Raw genomic sequence first — 23,347 nt, 5'->3', positions numbered from 1 at the left:
AAGAATCTTTTAATAGGATCTTAATTTGGGAATTTCAGCAAAGGCTTCAAAATACAATGAGACCAAGATGCAAATGTTAAAAGGAAATATTTGAAAACCAGGCTATAAGGCTTAAAACTCTGCTCCCAGATCAAAGATGTAAAGCAGTTGAGCTGTTGGAGATAAGAGAGGATTCTGCAATGATGAGGGCTTTGTAGTGAGTTGCTGCTGTGTTCTGAGTCCTGCTCCGCCCCAGTGCATGGGAGAGGACCCTGGTGTGGAGGGGTAGAGGTAGTGATTGACTCTCATATCTAGTCTAGAGAGGAACTTCAAAGCCTCCACTTGGGGAGCCTGGTGTTTGTCCTCTGTAGGGAAATAAAGTAGACTGATGTCAGACTCCACTTTTGGAAATAGAGAGGTTAAGGGTCAGGAGATGGGCTGGACAGCATTCTTGGCAGGAAACTCGGACTTGCTGCTCCTTTGAGACTGGCCTGCATTTCCAGAGCTTTCTCAGTCTAAAGGATTGTTTCTTGTGAACCACGCCTTAAAAAGGGAGCAAGTTTGAGATTATTCCTAAACTCTTGTCTAACAGACAACACTTTGACAGTGATCAAAATTGATATCATCAACAAGAGGGCAGATGGTACCTGGGGAAGAACACATCATCACTTCTATAGTGTTCTGGCTGGAAATGCTTCACTTCATCTAATTCTGAAGAAATACAAGACAAATCCAAATTGAGGAACACTCCATAAACAAATGGCCTGTGTTCTTAAAAAATGTCAATGTCATTAAAGACAAAGGATGGCTGAGAAATTGGTATAGATCAAGAGACTAAAGAGATTTGACAACTAAATGTTACATGTGATCCTGAATGGGATTCTGTGCCAGAGGAGCAAACTGCTTTAGATTTTTATTTTATTTTATTTATTTGAGAGAGAGAGAGAGGGAGTGAGAGAAAGCACGAGCAGGGCGGGGGTGAGTGGGTGGGTGGGGGAGCGGCAGAGGGAGAAGCAGACTCTCCACTGAGCAGGGAGCCAGACTCGGGACTAGATCCCAGGACCCCGGGATCATGACCCAAGCTGAAGGCAGACGCTTAATGGACTGAGCCACCCAGGCGCCCCAGAACAAACTGCTTTAAAGAACACTATTTGGACAGTGGATACATTGGAATATGGGCAATAGATTAGATTCAAGTTTTAGATCAACGTTACATTTTCTGAACTTGATCATTGTACTGTGGATATACTGTAGTCCCCCTGGTTTCATTTTTCCATGACGGTTTTAGTTACCCTCAGTCAACTGTAGTTTAGAAGCAGGTGATCCTCCTGATGAATCATCCAAAGATCAGTAGCCTAACACTACATCACAATGTCTGTCATTCACCTCACTTATCTGATCACATAGGCATTTTGTCATCTCCCATCATCATGAGAAGAAAAAGAGTGTAAGTACAGGGCACTAAGATATTTTGAGAGAAAGACACCACATTCACATACATTTATTACAGTATATTGTTATTATTGTTCTTTTTATTAGTTTTGTTGTTAATCTTTTACTTTGCCTAACTTATCAATTAAACTTTATCATAGGTATGCATGTATGTGTAGGAAAAACATAGCATAAATAGGGTTTGGTACTATCCATGGTTTTAGTCATCCACTGGAGGTCTTGGAATGTATCTGCTGAGGATAAGCAGAGACTACTATATAAGAGAATCTCTTTATTCTTAAAAATGCATGAAGTATTAGGAGGTAAATGGGCATGATGTATTCAACCTATACTTAAGTAATTCTGGAAAATAAATTGTGTGTGTGTGTATCTGTGTGTATGTAGAGAAAGACAATATAAACAGACATGGCAGATTATAAAAATGCTAAATATGGGTCAAAGTTGTGTACTCTCTTTGTAATGGTTCTGTATTTGAGATTATTTTAAAATAAAAATGAAAAAGTCATTTTCTCAGCAAGACCTCCCACTAGCCAATGTTTGTTTTAACCTTGCCTCATACAACCTGTGCCCATGCATAGTTCCCCATTCAGAAATGCTAGTATGCCCCAACCCAGACCTGCTAAATCCAAATCTCTGGGGATGGGGCCCAGGGATCTGTGTTGTAACTCTCCAGATGGTTCTTATACACAAGAGAAGTTTGAGAAGCACTGGTTTCGACTAGTCAGGAGCCATGCCTGGAATTGGGTATGGTGTTAATTCAGGCTGTTAGACATGGGGAAAGGGTGATTGCTCTCAGGGAGGTGACCACAGGATCTAGTTCACAGCAATGTGAGGATAGATATGAGATTCTCTTTCTATATTCCCCCCGATACCATCCACTATTCTTCTTCCAGCTTAGAGACCTCAAGTACACAACATTTTTTAGTCCAAAATTTCACATCAGGAAGTATCAACGACTAATGTATGAGAGAACAAAGGCACAGATTCTCCATAGAGAATATAGATCGATTATAGTGAATTGGCAGAGTTGTCCATCTTCAGCTGAGGTAGTGAGAGATAGTAGAGCTTTTTCCTTGTCTCCATGGAGGATATTTTGGAGCGGAACATGTGAAGAGTGGTAGTGCTCATGAGAAAAGGAGCCCTGGCCTTGAATCTCCTAATTGGAGGCAGCTTGGTACTTGGTATGTCAGACTTGATCTGTCTGAGAAGGGAAAAGGAATTAGAGAGAGATGGAATGAGGGGGCCAGCGGAGTATTTTATATGCCCACTCTGGTGCAGTAAGGATGTCTGAAACCAGGGCTGCCTACATAATTTTCAGGGCCCAGTGCAAAAGAAAACGTGGGCCCTCTTGTTCAAAAATAAGAATTTCAAGATGGTGCCAGCAAAATACCAAACCAAGCATGGGGCCCTTCTAAGCCCTGGACCACGTGCTACAGCACAGGTTGCACAATTATAAAACAGACCCTGCCTGAATCTTCCATGGTCAAAAGGAGACCACATTTGCTAGAACTCCGCCCAAGAGGGTGGTCTGTCTTTGGGGTACACTGTCAGTGGTGTAGCTACAGCGTTTGCAAGAAGTCAGGCCAGGGGTAGCTCTCCCACTTCAAAGAACTGTGGGCTGTGGAAATCCTTCAGAGCTGCTAAAAACATCACCCATGAGCCCAACAGAGAGCTAACATTTGACACCTACCTGAATGAAACCAGTCAGTGTTGGCCAGACAAACAGCAAGAGTCAAGAGGACTGAAATCACATATCCAGTTCAGAATGGTATGTTTGCCCATTTCATCTGGATCCTACTTCCCTATCTCAACATAGAAGGAGCTCAAATGTGAAGATGTACGGATAGGAGTAAAAGAATAGCTCCACACTCCCTTCCTCATGGCTGCCTCATTAAGGAAGTCTGGAAGAGATGAGACCAAGTTTTAAACTGACCTGGAATGGGGTATGTGTGTATGTTTAATAACTGAAAATAACTAAATCCAAGGGCTATTCTTGAAGTATCATTAAAGAACAGAACATATAGATTTGATGTTGCAAGGCAGTGATTTAAAAACTCATATTTTATTTGTACCTAATGAGGCAGACTGCTCAATAAGCCAGTTACATATTAAAAATTATATTTAGTACAAGGAAGGGAATGAGGAAAGCTATTCATGACTCAGTTGATGGATCACAGATTACAAATCCTTTCACTTCTAATCTTGATGTGAGGATATCCAAGTGAACAGTGAATATAAATCACCCTGAAAATATCTCTGATGGAATAACTTTTTACTGGACACTTATTTTTCTAATATAATCAATCTTTTGGGAGTAAACATTTCAAATATTATACTATCCTGTATTTATTACCTATCTTGTAGATGTTTTAGGGCAATGATGACTGGGCTTCTGCTGAAGTGATTCATAGTCTCAGCACAGGAGACTCTTTGAATGCCATTTGGTTGAATTGATGTTCGTGACATCTACTGTTGTTCCTAGCAGAGGTAATAAAAATACTTAAGCATTAAAAAATTCCACATCAGGGGTGCCTGGTGGCTCAGTTGGTTAAGCATCCATCTCTTGACTTCGGTTAAGGTCATGATCTGAGGGTGGTTAGATCGAGCCTCGGGTGGGGCTCCTTGCTCAGTGTGGAGTCTGCTTAAGATTCTCTCTCTCCTTCTTTCTCTGTCCCTCTCCCCCTGCCCCCTGCCTCAAGTGTGTGCTCTCTCTCTCTCTCAAAAAAAAAAAAAAAATTCCACATCAGTTATTTATTGTTACATTAATCTATTAACTCTTTATTGAAGCCCTAAATGAGGACTGCTAGGCCCCATAAGGGATAAAACATGAATTAGGCACTGATCTCATTCTCAGGAGGTAAGGCTCAAGATGTATGGAAATAACAAGAAGGCAAGGTGGAACATATTGAGTGGTACCTGAAAAGAGATGTGCCCTTAGACTGGGCAACTGGGCTCCTGCCCAGGGCTCTGAGTTGTAGAGGGCCCTATTCTGGACCAATGAGACATGCCCACCAGCAGCCCGAGTTTCCTTGCACTTCTAGAAGATGTTCTGGGTATCTGAGACCCCAGAATCCCCCACACATGGATGGCTCCTTACCCATCTTCTCAAGTGTGGACTGCACATCTGGTGTGTGCAGGGGTGGCCCAAGAAGTGGGCAAGGAATGACTGCATGCAGGGATGTAGATAGGACGAACTTGGAAATGTAGGCCAATTCTCCCTGTACTACCTATAACAGTTTCATTTGCAACTTTTAATATTCAGACTCTGTTATGAGGGTCTCCAATTTCTCTTGCCCTGGAGACCCACAAATGTTAGGGGCAGAGCGGCCTGGCTATGGGAATTCATGTAAAGCGAGAAGTTGGCCTTGGCAGTATCTGAGAAGCCTCACTGGGGAGGTGGAGCTTGAACAGGCAGAGGTAGGAGAAGGGAAGGAGGAGAGGAATTTCTGGCAGAGGGGGACATCACACTCAAAGACATGGAATTAAAAGTGCCAGTTTGTATGTGGGAAGTCTAGCTTTCTGTGAGGATATCAGGAGTGGAAGAGTAGAAACCAAGGTTAGAGAAGGAGGAGGAGATCAGATCATGGACCGCCCGGAATGCTAGGACATGGTGAAGTGTCTTGTGTTCTCAGCACAGGGGATCCATTTACATGGACTAATGTTCACAACATCTAATATTCACTCCAGCAGGTTAGGGTCTTTGAACTTCCTGCTGTTCCCCCTGCTTATGCTCGCTCTCTGTCAAATAAATAAAATCTAAAAAAAAAAAAAGGGTGATTGCTAGGGGTGCCTGGCTGGCTCAGTCAGTAGAGCATGTAACTCTTGATCTTCAGTGGTGAGTTTGAGCCCCCACATTGGGGGTAGAGTTCACTTTTTTTTTTTTTTTATTTGACACAGAGAGAGAGCACAAGCAGGGGGAGTGGCAGGCAGAGGGAGAGGGAGAAGCAGGCTCTCTGCTGAGCAGGGAGCCCGATGCGGGGCTTGATCCCAGGACCCTGAGATCATGACCTGAGCCAAAGGCAGATGCTTAACCAACTGAGCCACTCAGGTGCCCTGGTAGAGTTTACTTAAAAAAAAAAAAAAAAAAGCAAAAGGTGATTTCTTTTGGAAGCTGGGACACGTTTGACCTTGCATAGTTACATGATTAGTGAGGAATTAACGTTTTACCCTACCTTCAGAATTCTTTTCAGTTTTACTCTAACACCTTTTTCTGGTCTGAGCAGCTAGATATGAGGTATGGGATTGCCCAAAGTAGGTGTCAGTTGGGACCAAGAGCACAGAGGTCAAGTTAAAGAAAAAAAATTGCCAAACACAAGTGTAAGTTTGAAGAATACTTTTTGAGTGAGTCTCTTTTAACCTTCCCTTTTGTTCCTCTCCATCCCCCCACCCTGAGACTGTTTTTTTCCCTCTGATTTTTTTTTTTAAAGATTTGAGAGAGAGAGAGACAGCGAGAGTGTGAGAGAGCATGAGGAGGGGAAAAGGGAAAAGAGAGGGAGAAGCAGACTCCCTGCTGAGCAGGGAGCCCAAGGTAGGGATCAAGGTGGGGCTCAATCCTAGGACCCTGGGATCATGACCTGACCCAAAGGCACACGCTTAACTGACTGAGCCACCCAAGCATCCCAATAGGTTTTAATATAGTCAGAGTTGTACAACCATCACCACAATTTTAGAACATTTTCATCTCCCCAAAAAGAAAGGCTGTGCGATTTACTTACCTACTCCAAGCCCTTTTTATCTCCATGGATTTGCTTATTCTGGACATTTCATATAAATTGAATCATATATGATCTTTATGTCTGATTTCTTTCAATTAGCAGAATCATTTTTTAAATTTTATTTTGTTAATCACCATACATTACATCATTAGTTTTTGATGTAGTGTTCCATGATTCATTGTTTGCGTATAACACCCAGTGCTCCATGCAATGTGTGCCCTCTTTAATACCCATCACCGGGCTAACCCATCCCCCCACTCCCTCCTCTCTAAAACCCTCAGTTTGTTTCTCAGAGTCCATAGTCTCTCATGGTTCATCTCCCCCCTCCGATTTCCCCCCCTTCATTTTTCCCTTCCTACTATCTTCTTCTTCTTCTTCTTTTTTTTTTTTTAACATATAATGTATTCTTTCAGAGGTACAGTTTGTGATTCATCAGTCTTACACAATTCACGGCGCTCACCATAGCACATACTCTCCCCAATGTCCATCACCCAGCCGCCCCATCCCTCCCATCCCCCACCACTCCAGCAACCCTCAGTTTGTTTCCTGAGATTAAGAGTCTCTTATGGTTTGTCTCCCTCTCTGGTTTCATCTTGTTTCATTTTTTTCCCTCTCTTCCCCTATGCTCCTCTGTCTTGTTTCTCAAATTCCTCCTATCAGTGAGATCATATGATACTTGTCTTTCTCTGATTGACTTATTTCACTTGGCATAATACCCTCTACTTCCATCCACGTCATTACAAATGGCAAGATTTCGTTTTTTGTTTTTGTTTTTTTTTTGATGGCTGCATAATATTCCATTGTATATATATATACCACATCTTCTTTATCCATTCATCTGTTGATGGACATCTAGGCTCTTTCCATAGTTTGGCTATTTTGGACATTGCTGCTATGAACATTGGGGTGCACGTACCCTTTTGGATCACTACATTTGTATCTTTGGGGTAAATACCCAGTAGTGCAATTGCTGGGTAATAGGGTAGTTCTATTTTCAACTTTTTAAGGAACCTCCATACTGTTTTCCAGAGTGGCTGCACCAGCTTGGATTCCCACCAACATTGTAGGAGGGTTCCCCTTTCCCCGCATCCTCGCCAACATCTGTCGTTTCCTGACTTGTTAATTTAGCCATTCTGACTGGGGTGAGGTGGTATCTCATTGTGGTTTTGATTTTTATTTCCCTGATGCCGAGTGATGTTGAACACTTTTTCATGTGTCTGTTGGCCATTTGGATGTCTTCTTTGCAGAAATGTCTGTTCATGTCTTCTGCCATTTCTTGATTGGATTATTTGTTCTTTGGGTGTTGAGTTTGATAAGTTCTTTATAGATTTTGGATACTAGCCCTTTATCTGATATGTCATTTGCAAATATCTTCTCCCATTCTAGCAGAATCTTTTTAAGTTTCATCCATGTTGTAGCATGAATCAGTACTTCATTCCTTTTCATGATCAAATAGTGTTCCACTGTGTTTATCTATTCATCAGTTGATGGACATTTGGGAAATTTCCACTTTGGGCTTTTATGAATAAAGCTACTGTGAACATTTGTGTGTATATATATATATATATATATTTTCATTTCTCTTGGATATATACCTAGAGATGGAATTGCTGGGTCAAATGGTAACTCTATGTTCAACTTTTTGAGGAAGTCCTAAACTGTTTCCCAAAGTGCTGTGCCATTTAACATTTCCTCTAGCAGTGTTTGAGAGTTCCAATATCCAAGGAAAAACATTTATGACTTTGAGCAATAATTGTTGAGCATCCATTACATGTATGGCACAGGACTACACAGTATGGGCAACGATAGAATGTAATACACAGATCCCCTGGATAAACAGAAACCTCTATTTCCAGGGTCATCATTTTGTTCCATCTGAAGCTTTTAAATAGTTCATGTTCAATGTCTTCGAGGCTCCAAACAATAATACCATTTGTGTAGACAGAGGAGGGTTTCTATCATGTAACAGCCATTTCTAAGTTGCTAAGTACCCTTTTCCAAAGGAGAACACATAAGTAAAGAGATCTGTTAGCTGCATGGTAGGAAGATGACTGGTCCAGTTTATCTCAATACTTACAGGCTTTGCGGGGGCATTTCCTGGATTCTGGGTCTAACACTCTATTCTTTTCTTTCCTGTAGGCTTTCTAAAACTACACATTTGACTATTAAGCTTATTTTTGTTTCATATTCCATTGTGTGATTATAAGTCTCAACCCAAACCATCTCAGAACTAACTGTAAGACGTGTAAGACATCTCTGAACTATAATTTAAGTTTTGGTCAGTTGCACAATTTGACATACAGCCCTCTACATGCCCCAGCCCCGTTCCTCTGCCCTTCTGTAAACCTTGCTCTGTGGAGATTACTCAAGGTCGCAATTCTTTAATCAGTTTGCTAGTGTCATAACCCACGTTCAAAAGAGTTTGCCTTCTCCAGGTCTTCCAGAAAGGTAGGGCTTCTAAAATGATAAGATTAGGGGTACAAAAGCAACAGAGGTGTGGAAACGTGTCCTGCCCCCACTTTCGTGGCTGCTAGAGTTTTAACAGTCAGCAGCTTTAAATGTAAACACAGGAAGATTGTCAGTGAGATGACAGTGGCCTCAACCTTGGCTTGGAGTTAAGAAGCACGGGAGGCGTGTCCTTGGAGACTAGAGAAGGTTCACAGCCACCGGTTGGCTACAAGAATTGCTGGCTCGGCCAAGTGACGTTTACCTCCATGGCGGTTCGCGTCCACCTGGACATCTGCTGACAGGTCAAGTTTCACTAACGCCATATATTTGAGACAAAATCCAAAACCACATACTCCAAGTAAATACAGATCCACCTTCACCCACCCACCCTCCCTTCCTTCCTTCCTCCCTCCCTCCCTCCCTCCCTCCCTCCCTCCCTCCTTCCTTCCTTCCTTCCTTCCTTCCTTCCTTCCTTCCTTCCCCCTCTTTATTTTCTTTCTTTATTATGTATTTATTTATTCTTTATTTCTATTTCCCCCCCTTACTTCAACACCTTCCTTTCCCTCGTCAGCAAATTACCCACCCCCACCCCACCCATGGACTCCGGCTCCACCTTTTCATCTCTCGGCGTTTAGGGGGCTCACTCCACCGCTCGCGTCCTCCGCGTCCTCCGCGCCCGCCTCAAGGCCAATTGTCACCCTCCCTGCCCCCTTAAGAGCTCGGGGAAAAACGTCTCGGCCCCGCCATCCTTCGCTTTCCCCGGCGGGGACTGTCGCACGCCAGGTCCGGACGCTCCAGGGCGGCTATGAGGCGCCCTCTCCCCGGCTCGCGGCCCCCGCAGCCCCGCCAGCGCCCGCCGTACACCACAGCGCGCCGCCTCCCGGGTGGCCGGGCCTCCGCACAGTCGCCCCGCCCGGGTCCAGCTCCGCCCCCGGCCGCCGCTCGCTGATTGGCCTCCCACCCCCTTCACCCGGGCTCCTCTCCACCCCTCAGCCCAATGGGCATCGCCACCTGGTCCAAAAATTCCCCCGAGGGGACCGAGGGGCTCTGCAACCACCAGCAGCCGCCGGGCGCCGGGGACGGCCGCGGTGGGGCGCAGAGCGGGGAGGGGACACGGAGGGGGGAGCGGAGGAGGCGGGAGGAGGAGCAAAGGTGTTGGAGAGAAAACTTCTGAAAGGAACAGGAAACCTGCCGGGGAAGCGGCGGCTGCGGCTCTCGGGGCGCCGGGGCTGCGCACGTCGCGGGGTGTCCGCAGCGGCGGCTTCGCTCCTGGTCAGCTACCCCGGCGCGGGGGCAGGGCTGAGCCACGACACTCGGTCACTCAGGCCGTGCCCTTCGCCGCCGCTGTCGGCGCTGCTGCCGTGCGCTCCGTTCCGCCTCTGCCGCGGCGGCTCCCCGGAGAAGGGAAGAGGAGGGACGTCTACTTTGGAGCATGAAGCAGCATGTCTGATAAAATGTCCAGCTTCCTCTACATAGGGGACATCGTGTCCCTGTACGCGGAGGGCTCGGTCAACGGCTTCATCAGCACCCTGGGGTAAGCCGGGGGGCGCGGGCTGGGCAGCGCCCGCGCTCCGTCTCCTGAACCGTCCCTGTCCCTGCTCGCGCCGCAGTGTCCCCCAGCTCCCGCCCGAGGGTGGCCGGGCCGCGCGGCTGGGTCTGCGCCCGCGGACAGCGCCGCGCGCTCGGCTCGCTCGCAGGAAGCTGCCCCGAGCGGCAAGACTTTCTCAGCAACTTCGTAATCTCAAGCTCAGAGACACATCAGAAAAGGAGGAAGTGATTCAAAAGCCCCGAGACAGGCCCTGCGAAGGAGTCTTCGCTAGCTTCTCCATGGTTGTTTTCGTTAAAATGTTTGTTTTCCCTTAAAGGTAAAGCAAAACTGCACCTCTCCCCCGGTGTGCTAGCGACCACTCTCAAGCCCCTGTCCCTCGGGGCCGGGTTTGTAAGAGCAGGGGATGAAAGTCTGTGGCCTTGGACGTAAAACTCAAGCGATGTGGTGGTGAGCCAAAGTGTGGCTTTGCCCCTGCGGGGGTTGCTCACCATCCCCTCTCCGCTGAAGTAATTTCCTTTCAGCTTTGCCCATTGGGGACTTGCCCCCCGCTGTCAGGGGCAGCCTAGGTGCGAGTGCAGCGCTGTGACCCTCAGAGGTCTCCGAGGGCTTCCTGGGTTCCAGAACTCAGACGTGCTTTTCTCCTTCCCGGGCCTTAGCCCACTGAAATCCTGAATCTGTCCTGGAACTCGGCCAAGTGCACGGCTCTTGAGATTCGAGTTGATTTATGAATGGGGGAAATATGTATGTAAACATAACATGTGCTAGTTGGTTAAATAGCACTTCCTTGATTACTAGCATTTTCTCTCTGTCCTGATTGTGAATACCAGTTAGCAGTTGAAATGCACTTGTGAATACCAGTTAGCAGTTTAAACGCACAAGGCAGTGTATTTGGATGCGCAGGCATTTTTTGGGTTACCTTCTGGTCTCAGTACTTCAGACTGCCTCGTCTTCAAGATTGCAGGCTGTGGAACTGGTGTTTCCACTCCTGGCTGGTCACTGTTTTCTGCTTGTAGGTTTTAGGGCACATGACTGAACATGCAGTGTCCTTGGACCGTGACTGCGAGCCCTATTATAACGGAGTGGTGCCTACTCAGCAGAGGACGAGGAAGTCACCAATACTTACACCGTTTGTGTTAATTGTGCATCCCCCCTAATAGGAGAAAGAAGGGAGGGAGATATAATTTAATCCCTTTAAGGTCACTGTTAATTGTGAAACTGAAGTGTGAAAGAAAAATATATCAGTGGCAAGTGCCTGTGTTGGGTTTGTAAATCATGAGCTACAGATTGTTCCTGACAGAATTCACAGTATAAGGTCAGTTTTTGCTCCCCCAACAACATTTTGCAGATGAACTCTGCTGCACTTCGCCTTTCCCACCATAGACTCTCTGGGTGGTAGTTAAGCAGGAAATGCTCCAGGGCCAAAATGTTTAGGGTCAAATCCTGGCAAATCCGCCTGTGAATCTTATGACTCTGGGCAAGTTACAGAATTGCTCTGTATCTCAGTTTTCTCATGTCTGAAAATGGGCATAATACTGATTTCTATCTCACAGGGCTGTGTTGAGGAAGAAGGGAGTTAATATATGTAAAGTGCCTAGCCCAGTACCTGGCACGTAATAAGCACTTATGTGTAATAAGCACTTATGTGTTAGCTATTGTAATTATCACTACCTTGGTCACTGTGGGCAATAGTTACACTTGTAGACAAAATAATAAAAAGGACTAGGAATAGAGTATAAAACCTGGATAAATAAAGGGCCATGTTTTTGCAGTGTCTTGTTCAGCATAGATATGTGTTTGTGCACCTATACTCACATAAGGCCAGAGATGGTAAATCAGGAAGCTAAAACGTTAGTGGAGTCTCTCCTGTTCCTTTTAGAGATCAAGGAACTGAGGGGAAGGGAAATGAAGTGACTTGCCTAAGAAACAGAGGACAGTCATGCCCCAAGCTGGAACTGTAACCCTGTCTCCAGATTCCCAGCAAAATGTGGGTTTCTTCCGTTACACATTATAATCTTTAAGCCTTGAGAAAAGCAAGCTCCACCTTTAACATAGCATATGTTTCTAAAAATATTTATTTGTATTCAATATTTCTTGCTGGTGATTTGAAAGTTGAGTTTCCTTAGAATGTGTGTAGTATTATTTTTCTGTTAACAAACTGAGTGTCGTCGAGGTTAATAGGACAAGACCTCTGTGCAGCTTGATTCTGCGGTACGGAAGGATCTTCAGAAATGCTGCCCTTGGTGAAGCTCGGTACTTTGATTGGATATTCTTTTCTCTAACTTGTGGAGCTAAAGATTCATCTTAAAGTTTCTGATTTCTGTTTTAGCTTTTTATCTACCTGACACTTTTGATAGCATGATGGTTTTTAAAATTCAGCCTAAGGGAATAGTTAATGAGAACTTAGTTTACACAGCATTTCAGGGTAATTCTTGGTAAAGATATTTGTCTGCAAATTAACATTTGCTTTTAACATTTAGCACATAAGGGAGTTTTGGAGGATATGCATTATTATCATTTAGCTTTGGGAAGTTTTGCAATCAGGTAATGAATTTTTCTGCTAAAAAAAAATCAGTTTCACTCTGTGAGAGTTTAGCAAGCTCCTCTTAGAGGTACTTCCTACTGAAAATGTGGGAGGATTTTCTTGGGCTCTGTGACCCAGCTTCTAAGTTTGATTTTTCAGTCTGTGAGAAATTAGAATGCCCCAGTTGCAAAGATTTGCATTTCCTCTTTTTTTCTCCAGTTATCCTTTAACCAATACTTACTTGATGTTTCTGAATCTCAAAGTGTTGCTGACTGAGGTATTGTTCTCCCAGCTTGTGTAGGTGCCAGAGGGGCCTAATTGGTATTTTCTAACTTAACTGTTCATCTAAAGATCTATTTAGGAAACACATATTGATTTAAGGAAAACTTTAAATCCTATAGAATGATGATGGTACATATATTTTAAGTAAATCTTTTTACTACTGGTACGTTTTAAGGTTGTTATTTTTATTTTTTAGAAAAGAAGGGAGGCAGTAGGGGCGCCTGGGTGCTCAGTCGTTAAGCGTCTGCCTTCGGCTCAGGTCATGATCCCAGGGTCCTGGGATCGAGTCCCATGTCGCGCTCCCTGCTCAGTGGGAGGGAGCTCCTCCCTCTCTCTCTGCCTGCAGCTCCCCCTGCTTGTGCTCTCTCTCTGACAAATAAATAAAATCTTAAAAAAAAAAAAAAAGAAGAAGAAGAAGGGAGGGAGTTTTGGGATCTGCTATACAATTTCAAATGTAGTGGTAATTGTTTTTTCTCCCCTTTAAAATTTTCATTATCCTGAGACTTACTTCCCTGGTCGTTGCCATATGTGACACTTCATATTTCTGGGTCCATCCATTTGACCAATGGTTAGATACCATACAGTGGGAATGAGCACAGCAGAACTTCCAGGACGGGTGGGATAGAATCAGTGAAAAGGTACTGAACTCCTTCATTGTCTATCCTCCACATGGTTGAGAGGTTAGTAAATGACATGTGTGCATAAGTGTATTTGTGTGTGTGTGTGTGTGTGTGTGTGTAAGTGATTGCTTCTTCACAGGGTCTACCAAGATTCATCACCCACTAGTTAAAGTCTCAGGAAACCCTCAGGTGGCATCATGGATGCAGTGATTACAAAGCATCATAATAATCTCTTAGCCAGAGTGGCAGAAGATCGGACCCCTTATTTTTGTACTTCCTCGCTTGATTTTGGCCAATTCAGTGAACTTTTCAGTTCCTTTGTTTCCATGTTCAATGATGGACGTTAGGTAGGGTGGTGGTGTGTCACACAGTTTATAATTCTGACTTCATTCCTCGGATGAATAAAACTTTAAATGCGTACCTTTTATTGTTCCCAATTATAGTCCCTTGAATTTCCCTTCCTGATCTTTTACTCTGTTTCATGTTTTGGATATTTAAATGTGTGCAGATCTGATTTATTATTATCTTTTCTGTTTGTCATTGAATTATGCTACTCTTATAGCTTTAAAAATCTTTCTCTTCCTAGGACTGTCTGATCAGTGAAGAGTTAAGTAGATGAAACAAGGAATGGTTATAGTCAAGTGTTATTTTAGAATAATTGGTAGGTTATCTTTAGTCTTCCAAATAGAACCCTTCAAGTTAGCAGGCAGTATTTCCTGCTAGAACTAGCTATATAAACTTAGCTTTGTTTTGGCTAAGGCATATGTTATTGTGATAAAAATATCTAAAAATCCATTGAATATTTGCATGCGTGTTCAGTGGAGAGGAAGAAGACAGTATAACCTTGAATACTCGGTTGTTTTGGAAAGTCTAAGGGTTAGTCGTGTCACGTTATGGAACTTGAAATCTGCTCAAGTACAAAGACAGTTTCTGAAGTGGTGAACATAAAGCCTATTTTAAGCTAACAGGTCGACTGTTTCTTAAACTTAGAAGTCATTCCATAAATAACATTGCAGCTTTTAGACCCTCTCTTGTGGAGAGAGCTCAGTCAGGTAAACAACCATCCCTCCTCAAATGCCCCTGATGCTTCCTTCTGATTGACTAGAGTTCACAGGCAACTCCTTGGCCTCATTCTAAGTTTAACAGAAGATTTTTTTTTTTTTTTTGCATAGGTAGCATATTTCATAATCGCATTTTTCCTTTGGAACTGTTCTTGTACAGATGGAATATAGACGGAATACGGTAGACTCATAATTTAAAACTGAAATTCCAGGCACAGGGTGTCTCTTCATATATAAATCTAGAAGAAGAAGTAATAATGGACCTTTCTGACAAATTTATAGCATAATAACAGAATGAATTTTATTCCTTTTTTTTTTAAACACCAGATCTTGGTAACAGATCATCAGATTATAATGAGAAGTGAAAGTTTAATGAGCATTCATTCATTCATTCATTTAATGGATAAAACTGTGCCTTTCAAATATTGATGCCATTTTTTGTGGTTATCTTTCTTCTCCCATGCAGATTTAGATAGGAAAGTTTTCAATATATGCCTTCAGAAAACCATAATTCTAATTAAAAAATACAAAACACTGTGTATGGAAAATAGTGAAAGAAAATAGAATAGCATATTGATGGTGGTGGTACTGCATGGTGAGTGGATAGGTGATTTTCATTTTCATTTTTGTATCTCCTGTATTCCCAGATTCTAGATATGTTTCTTTAATTAAACGTCTATTACTGGTATTGTCAGAAGAGTTAGCTAAAGTGAAAGTAATATTTTTAAGGATTCTTCAGTTTCTTATTACTGTTGGTCAACGGTATTTATCTTTTTTTTTTTAAAGATTTTATTTATTTATTTGCCAGAGAGAGAGAGACAGAAAAAGAGAGCGCGAGAGAGTGAGCACAAGCAGGGAGAAGCAGACTGCCTGCTGAGCAAGGAGCCTGATGCGGGACTCGATCCCAGGACCCTGAGATCATGACCTGAGCTGAAGGCAGACGCTTAACCAACTGAGCCACCCGGGTGTCCCAACAGTATTTATCTCAAAAAGCATAAATAAAGTATTGTCCTGGTCATGGTCAGTGAAGGAAATCTACAAACTAGGACAGTGCATGTTGCTGAAATAGATGGTCATATGTCTACCATAAACCAAATTTGTTCCTTGCTATTATTAGTATTGAAAATGTATTATGGAAAAATGTTTGACCAATAATGCTGAGCAATTATAAATGATTGATTTAACTTAGGCACTAACTCGATAGTTTGTCTTATTTTAGAAGTCTGTTTATGCATGTAAGAAGTATGCACTTTAGCATGGCTGACCTGTCGATGTTTGGAATCTCAGTAGTCACTACACTTTTATTTCCTGAATCACCCTCTACAGGCAATAGTTTGTGAAGGATTTCTTTTTGGGTATGTATGATTGAAATGTTTTTATTAAGTATCTTTTTTTTTTTTTTTAAGATTTTATTTATTTATTTGACAGAGAGAGACACAGCGAGAGAGGGAACACAAGCAGGGGGAGTGGGAGAGGGAGAAGCAGCCTCCCCGCAGAGCAGGGAGCCCGATGAGGGGCTCGATCCCAGGACCCTGGGACCATGACCTGAGCCGAAGGCAGACGCTTAACGACTGAGCCACCCAGGCGTCCCTTTATTAAGTATCTTCAAAATGGATGGATTAGCTCTCTCAAAATAAAAAATTAATAATTGGTTAGCAATAGCTATTTTGTAGTTTATACCAACACATACCCACAGAAATCCAACCCAGAATTGAGAATAAGTTAAATGATGAGGTTATTTAGAAAAAAAACTTTAATCATAAAATTGAAGATGTGTTTACATCATGAATCAAGTCCATGTAACTTTCCTTGTGATGTGGTTTATGCTGGAGCATGCCACAGATGGAGTCATTGGTTCATTCAACAAATATTTAATGAACCCTGACTATGTGCTTGGGATACAGTGGGAACAGCTGCTAGATTTTTTTTTTTTTAAAGATTTTATTTATTTATTTGACAGACAGAGACACAGCGAGAGAGGGAACACAAGCAGGGGGAGCGAAAGAGGGAGAAGCAGGCTTCCCGCTGAGCAGGGAGCCCGACGCGGGGCTCAATCCCAGGACCCTGGGATCATGACCTGAGCTGAAGGCAGACGCTTAACGACTGAGCCACCCAGGTGCCCCTGATCTTTTTTTTTTAATATTTTATTTATTTATTTGAGAGAGAGAGAGAGAGAATGGATGAGAAAGGGGGAGGGGCTTAGGGAGAGAGAGACTTCCCCGCTGAGCAGGGAGCCCAATGTGGGGCTCAATCCCAGGATCCTGGGATCATGACCTGAGCTGAAGGCAGATGCTTAATCAACTGAGCCACCCAGACACCCCAGAGATGCTATATCTTATACTGTGTTAAATTGTTATCTCAAAAACTAAAACTGTCAGGGCACCTGGGTGGCTCAGTCGGTTAAGCCTTTGCTTTTGGCTCAGGTCATGATCCCACAGTCCTGGGATGGAGCCCCACATCTGGCTCAGCAGGGAGTCTGCTTCTCCCTCTGCCTCTCCCCCTGCTCATGCTTGCCTGCTTGCTCTCTCTCTCTCAAATAAATAAATAAATAAAATCTTAAAAAAACCACAAAAAACTAAAACTGTCTTTGAGAATTTATAGTATGAGATTCCTTTGAGAACTTGGCTAGGATCTATGGGAGTAAATGTATTGACACCTTCTTTGCTCTTAGTGCTATAAATGCCACAAGGTAAGGAACTGTCATTTTAATCTTTGTATGCTTAGCACCTCACACAATTCCTGTTTAATAAATATTTGTGAACTAACTAGTGGTTACTAGTTACCATTAGTAACTAGTGATGGAGGTAAGACTGATATTGAATAACCACAACATGAGGCAATTCTTTTCAAATGTCATAAGATGATTAAAAACAGTATCATAAAGAAGTCAGAAGAGGATTCATTGCTTCTGGCTGGTATGATCTGGGGAGGGCTTCGAGGAGGAGGTGGTATTTAAGCTGAACTTTGAAAGATCATTAGGATGGATACTTGTCTCAAATCCATACCCATAATTTGATCATATATTCTTGGTACTTTTTTCTTCCATTGAAAAAGAAGCTTGGTGAAATTTTACTGTCCATTTGATAGCTCCAAAAAAGGACGGAAACAATTTGATATTTTTGAGATATGAAAAGATAGAAGAAATGATCTAAAAACATACTTTATGCTTATTTACCAAATGTGAGAAGTTTAAATTTGGTTGAGACCCTCTAAGTTTTTGCCTCATACTGCCTGTGACTGTTCAACACACACACACACACACACACACACACACACACACACATTCTCACTTGGTATAGAATACCTTTCATAGATTCCCATGAACACAGGGAAAGACTTAGGAAGTGAACAAAGCATAATCTGAATACATGCCTAAATTCTTAGAATTCAAATGTGTTATTGAGGTTCTATCTATTAGTAAGGTATTTGATCTACTATTAAAATATCCTCATAAAAAATTTCTTTGTGTGGGGGGCGCCTGAGTGGCTCAGTCAATTAAACGTCTGCCTTCGGCTCAGGTCATGATCCGGGGGTCCTGGGAACGAGCCCCGCATCGGGCTCCCTGCTAGCGGGGAGCCTGCTTCTCCCTTTCCCTTTTCTCCTCCCCTGCTTGTGCTCTCTCTCTCTCTGTCAAATAAATAAAATCTTAAAAAAAATTTCTTTGTGAAAATTACAAAATGCTGGACTTTTATTATGTATTAGTTATCCAAAACACTTCGCAATAGAGTCCTAGAGAAAACTGAAGTTTTTAATTAAGTAATTCCTAGATATCTAGCTCTCCAAGGCCTTGGGGTAATGACTAATTTTAAAACAATCACTAAGAGTAGACACTACTCTTCTCCACATCTTATCTCCTATCGAAAAGAGGATTCTTGGGGTGCCTGGGTGGCTCAGTCGTTAAGCCTCTGCCTTCGGCTCAGGTATGATCCCAGGGTCCTGGGAATGAGCCCCGCATCGGGCTCCCTGCTCAGCGGGAAGCCTTCTTCTCCCTCTCCCACTCCCCCTGCTTGTGTTCCCTCTCTCACTGTGTGTCTCTCTGTCAAATAAATAAAATCTTAAAAAAAAAAAAGAAAAGAGGATTCCTCAAATTATGCGAGGATCGTCAGAGCTAAATATAAGAGCATAAACAAACAGAACCCACAACAAGCCAAAAAATAAAACTGTACCATAAAGTTGTTGATTGACTTTTCTAGTGGCAAATCAAAGTGTATTACAGGTGTCTCCTACTATCTGAAAGTTCACTTTATCCCATTTTACTTTTACAAAGACCTACATTAATACCTGTCTTCACTAATTGAAAGAAATCCAAAGAGGATTTTTGCTTTTATGAAATGGTAATTGCTTCTTTGCTTTATGCCATTTCGGCTTTTGAAAGGTTTCATAGGAATGCTCTACTTTCCAATGGGGGGTGGGTGGGGAGGAAACCTGTTTTTTGTGAAAATTTCAGAGAATAAAATGATGTTCCAACTCACATTTAGTCAAATTATTTACAAACCTTGTATTGAATTGTCTTGGGACTCTTGAAAAAACAATCTATCAGTACCCTTTACTATCTTAATTCTTTCTACCTGATCTCAAAAGCCCAAAAGATTTGGAAAGCAAAATATACGTGTATATCATTTTCCCATATGGATAAAAGCTAAGAATCAAAAGTCTATAATGTATTAGAAATAAGGTTCTTTTGTTTGTAAGGAACAGAAACCGTCTCTGCCTAGCTTAAGCAAAGAAGGAAATGTTAATTATAAGGATACTGGAGGAGCTCCAAGAAATTGGATGATGAGCTCAACAACTGAGCAGTAAGAAAGGCAGAAACCCAAGGCTGCTCTGGGAATCTAAATAGCAAAACTTTCTCTGAGTCCTGCCTTTCACATGACTTGGATCCAGCAATTCCTATACTCTGCGTCTTTCTTCTTAAATTTCAGAACATCGAGTGATGGAATTTGGCTCCATTTGGATTATTCGCTTATGTGAATGAAGGAAGTCACAATGGCAGGTTTGATTACCAGAGAAATCACTGAGCAGGGCTCTCTGATTTCTGCCGGCTTATGGGCAGTCCAGTATGGGAGAGAGAGAGCTAAGAGGAGTGTGAGCTTAGATCACCGCTTAGTAGGTAAATTAATAGTAACTTCTTAGTGCCTTTCTAAATAGTAAATGTGGGAAAATATATATAACATACAATTTACCATCTCAACCATTTTAAGTGTAAAATTCAGTGGCATTCATCACATTCACAATGTTGTGCAACCATCACCAGTATCCATTTTCAGAACTTTTTCATCATCCCAGACAGAAACTCGGTACCCTTTAGACAATCACTCTGTCCACGTCCCCTCCTCCTCTCTGTAACCCCTAGTCTACTTTCTGTCTCTATGAATTTACCCATTCTAGGTGCCCCACATAAGTGGGATCATCCTTTTGTGTCTGGGCTTATTTACTAAGCATAATGTTTTCAAGAATCATCCATGTTGTAGCACGTACCAGTACTCCATTCCTTTTTATTGCCCAACAGTATCCTATTGTAAGGACTTAGCATGTTGTGTCTCTCTATTTACCAGTTGATGGATCTTTGAGGTTGATTCTACTTTTTAAGTATTATGAATAATGCTGCTATGAATAGTCTTGTACAGGTTTTTGTGTGTATACATATTTTTAATTCTTTTATTAGGTATATACCTAGCAGTGGAATTGGTGGGTCATTGGTAACATATTTAACATTTTGCCTCAGTCTTTCCTATTCTCCTTATCCTGCTTTACCTTCCCCCCAATACTATCTTATTACATACCATATAATTTACTATTTAAATATCCATTGTTTATCGTCTGGCTATAAACTCTTTGAAGGCAGGGATTTTTCTGTTTTGTCACTGAGTATCTCAAGTGCTTGGCTCCATAAATATTTAGAATATATATATTCTCAAATCTCTAAGTAGCTGTTAACATCAGTCCTTCTCTGGAAAAAAGTCAATGTAATTGTTCTTCTTATTAAATGTTTTGAGAATCCATATAGGTAATTCTTTTAAAACAGATGAAAATTGTCATTAGTTTTATGGTGCCATTAAATCTTACTATAATAGGTAGTTTAATAATCTCTTGGGTCCTATCTCTGTACTTACCTGGCCCAACATGTGATAAAACCTACAGTCTGGAAAAAGTAATGTATATAGCCTTATTTAATGGTTTCCGTGTTATAGCCACATTAAAGAAAAGTTGATATTTCTGAAAGTTCAGTTTTGTTTTTAATGTGTGCAAAGGGTGAATTTGTAAGCATTTTATGAGACAATTTCTTACTTTAAATCCGCTCTTTCTCTTTGTGGATATTATATAACACATGCAGAGAGACATTTTTTATTTTAACTGCTACTGGCAAAGAAGTTTAGTTGGAAATAATTTGCTAATATGAAACCAGAGAATAGTTGGGGAATTTATTGAACTTAAGAAAAATAAAAGAGAGCATGTGACAACTTGTAATTTTTATTTTTGAAATTTAGGAATAAGTTCTGGAAAAGGATAAGCATTTAAATACAGGTTGAAGAGAGCAAGTTGCAGTATTTTTTTTCTTCATTAATTTATATTCTGTCTATTGACTGAGTCTGTTAGAATGTGCTTTGACTCAAGCTTATTCCAATATATACATGTTTGGCCATTCTCTTTAAGAACTTAAACTTCTCCAGTGTTGTTATTTGCTCTTATTCTTGGAATCTTCACTGGTAGCAATGTACAAATAAGAACTTCTTTGAAGTGTATTTGCATATAGGACAGAGAAATAAAGTGAAAAATATAGATATGTACAAATTACAAAATAATTTAAAAAGTAAAACAATGTCATTTTATTTCCTCTCATTGTAATGTGCCATGATCTTCTATGATAGGTGTTTAAATTGTAATATCTTTAGAAAAATACTTTTGAGGTGAAAGATACAAAACATTATTGGGGTTTTGCTTCATTTCTATAATGTCCAAATTAATTTAGTGGAAGCACATCATACCAATTAAAGACAGTGACTTAAAAAGTATATTACACAAATCACCAACATAGTTACATTAGGGATCCAAAGTAAGTTAATGATTTAAGGACTAGTTACTTGTGTTTGGCTAAAGTGTTCAAGGTCATTACTGATATCAGGGACATAACTACTTAAACATTTGCATTTCAAGTAGATTTTTGGTTTCAACCATGTTTTCAAAGAGGCTAATTTCAAACCTGGTGTGTTAAAATAGGCAGGAAATGTGAAGGAAGGAATTTTGTTGTACTAAAGACTCTATAGTTGTGGCTAGAAATGGTAAATATTGTGACATTTTAAGTCAAATTAAGCCTCATTGTCAATGAAAGTTATTTAAAACTTAACTAAATTAATCCATCTCTTCCATCTCTAGGATTAATAGCAAATGAGAAAAGGGCCTTTATTTACCTTTCTTCCCTATTTACCTGGCAGGACATGATTTAATAGTTGAGTTCCAATTCTAAACTCATGTGAAGAATGAGCCTCCTTCCCTAGTCAGTACAAATGAAGTCATTGTTATCTGTTAGGGTGAAACCCAGTGCTTATTTCCAGTCTTAGTTGCTAAAGAATCTCTCAGAAAGTCTTTTAAAATATTATCAAATTGCAAGTATAAAAACACTGTTATTATTGAGGAAACTGCATAAAGAACTGTTCAGGTAAATAGTCATGTAGGAGTTTTGAGAGGCAGTAATTACTTTGGGAATAGTATATAAAGTTATACTGTGACAGTTTTCTAAAGAGTAGGTCAACATTCATTTTGCACATTTTTTTTTTCCGAAATGGAAGTTGTAATTAATGTGATAAACTCTAAAGAATTGATGCCAACTGCATCATTTAGTTTGAGCTCTGTTCAATTTAGCAAAATGCATTTTTATTTCAATTTCTATATCAGAGACTGCTAGTCACTCCCTCAAATTCATTTTTCCTTTCTTCCATACTAACAGAAGTATTTGAGTTTGTGGGTGCCCAGAATAAAGACCACATTTCCCAGCCTCCCTTGCAGCCAGGGTGATCATGTACTATACTTTGAGGTCAGGCCTTTAAAGGAGGCTTTTGCTGCCCTCTCCCCTCCCCTCCCCTCCCCCCATTCAGTTAATTGTAATATGAGCAGGTAAGAAGCCATCTTGAATCATGCTGATGTGACCAATATATTGGGAATAATCGAGCATCAATAAATGAACCTGTTCTCTGGACATCCTCAAATCCTGGCTTGACTATATTCTAGCAGAAGATGGAACTGGATAGGAAGACAAAGGCCAGATCATATATTCCCCATTAGGTAATGTGAAGACATTGAAGGATTTTTAAGGAGAGTGAAATGATCAGGTTTTGCTCTAGGAGGATCAGACAGTGGTAAAGAGAAAGAATAGAATGAGGTTGCAAATGGTAAGCATAGGAGGAATCAGGGTCTAAATGAAGCAGCCTGAACCAAGGAGCTGTACTGGGGATGAAAAGTAACTTGCCTTAGAATCACTGAAGGGACAACAGTGTTTCACTTTAGACCCAAAAAGTTTTACAGATTAAAATATTCATTGTGACTTTTGAACGCTTTATTTTAAAAATGGAACACATAGACTTGAGAGTTTCTCTTTCATTTGCTTATGTATGGATAAAAGGTCATTAAGCCCAGTGCAACTTCAGGCTTTTCTGGACTCTGAGATACAAGCCTCATCTTGCTTTCTTCCCTGGTTTTCTGCTTCGGGCACAATGCCTCTCCCC

General features: G+C 41.5%; 1 protein-coding gene across 3 annotated transcripts in view; it reads left to right on the top strand.

Annotated features, from left to right (window-relative positions):
* Positions 1-9,732: 9,732 nt before the first annotated feature.
* The window catches only part of ITPR2 (inositol 1,4,5-trisphosphate receptor type 2), a 493,497-nt gene continuing 479,882 nt past the window's right edge, over positions 9,733-23,347 (top strand). For 2 of the 3 annotated variants that reach the window (XM_032432652.1, XM_032432654.1), the window contains exon 1: positions 9,734-10,128. In XM_032432652.1, coding sequence (XP_032288543.1) covers positions 10,037-10,128 — 92 coding nt within the window. In that variant the 5' untranslated portion in view covers positions 9,734-10,036. Of the gene's footprint in view, positions 10,129-23,347 lie in introns of all 3 variants that reach the window. The other variant, XM_032432655.1, reaches the window with a different exon arrangement.

Source organism: Phoca vitulina, unplaced genomic scaffold (genome assembly GCF_004348235.1).
Source record: "Phoca vitulina isolate PV1807 unplaced genomic scaffold, GSC_HSeal_1.0 scaffold49, whole genome shotgun sequence".
Taxonomy (NCBI): domain Eukaryota; kingdom Metazoa; phylum Chordata; class Mammalia; order Carnivora; family Phocidae; genus Phoca; species Phoca vitulina.
This window is presented reverse-complemented; position numbering and strand designations above follow the sequence as displayed.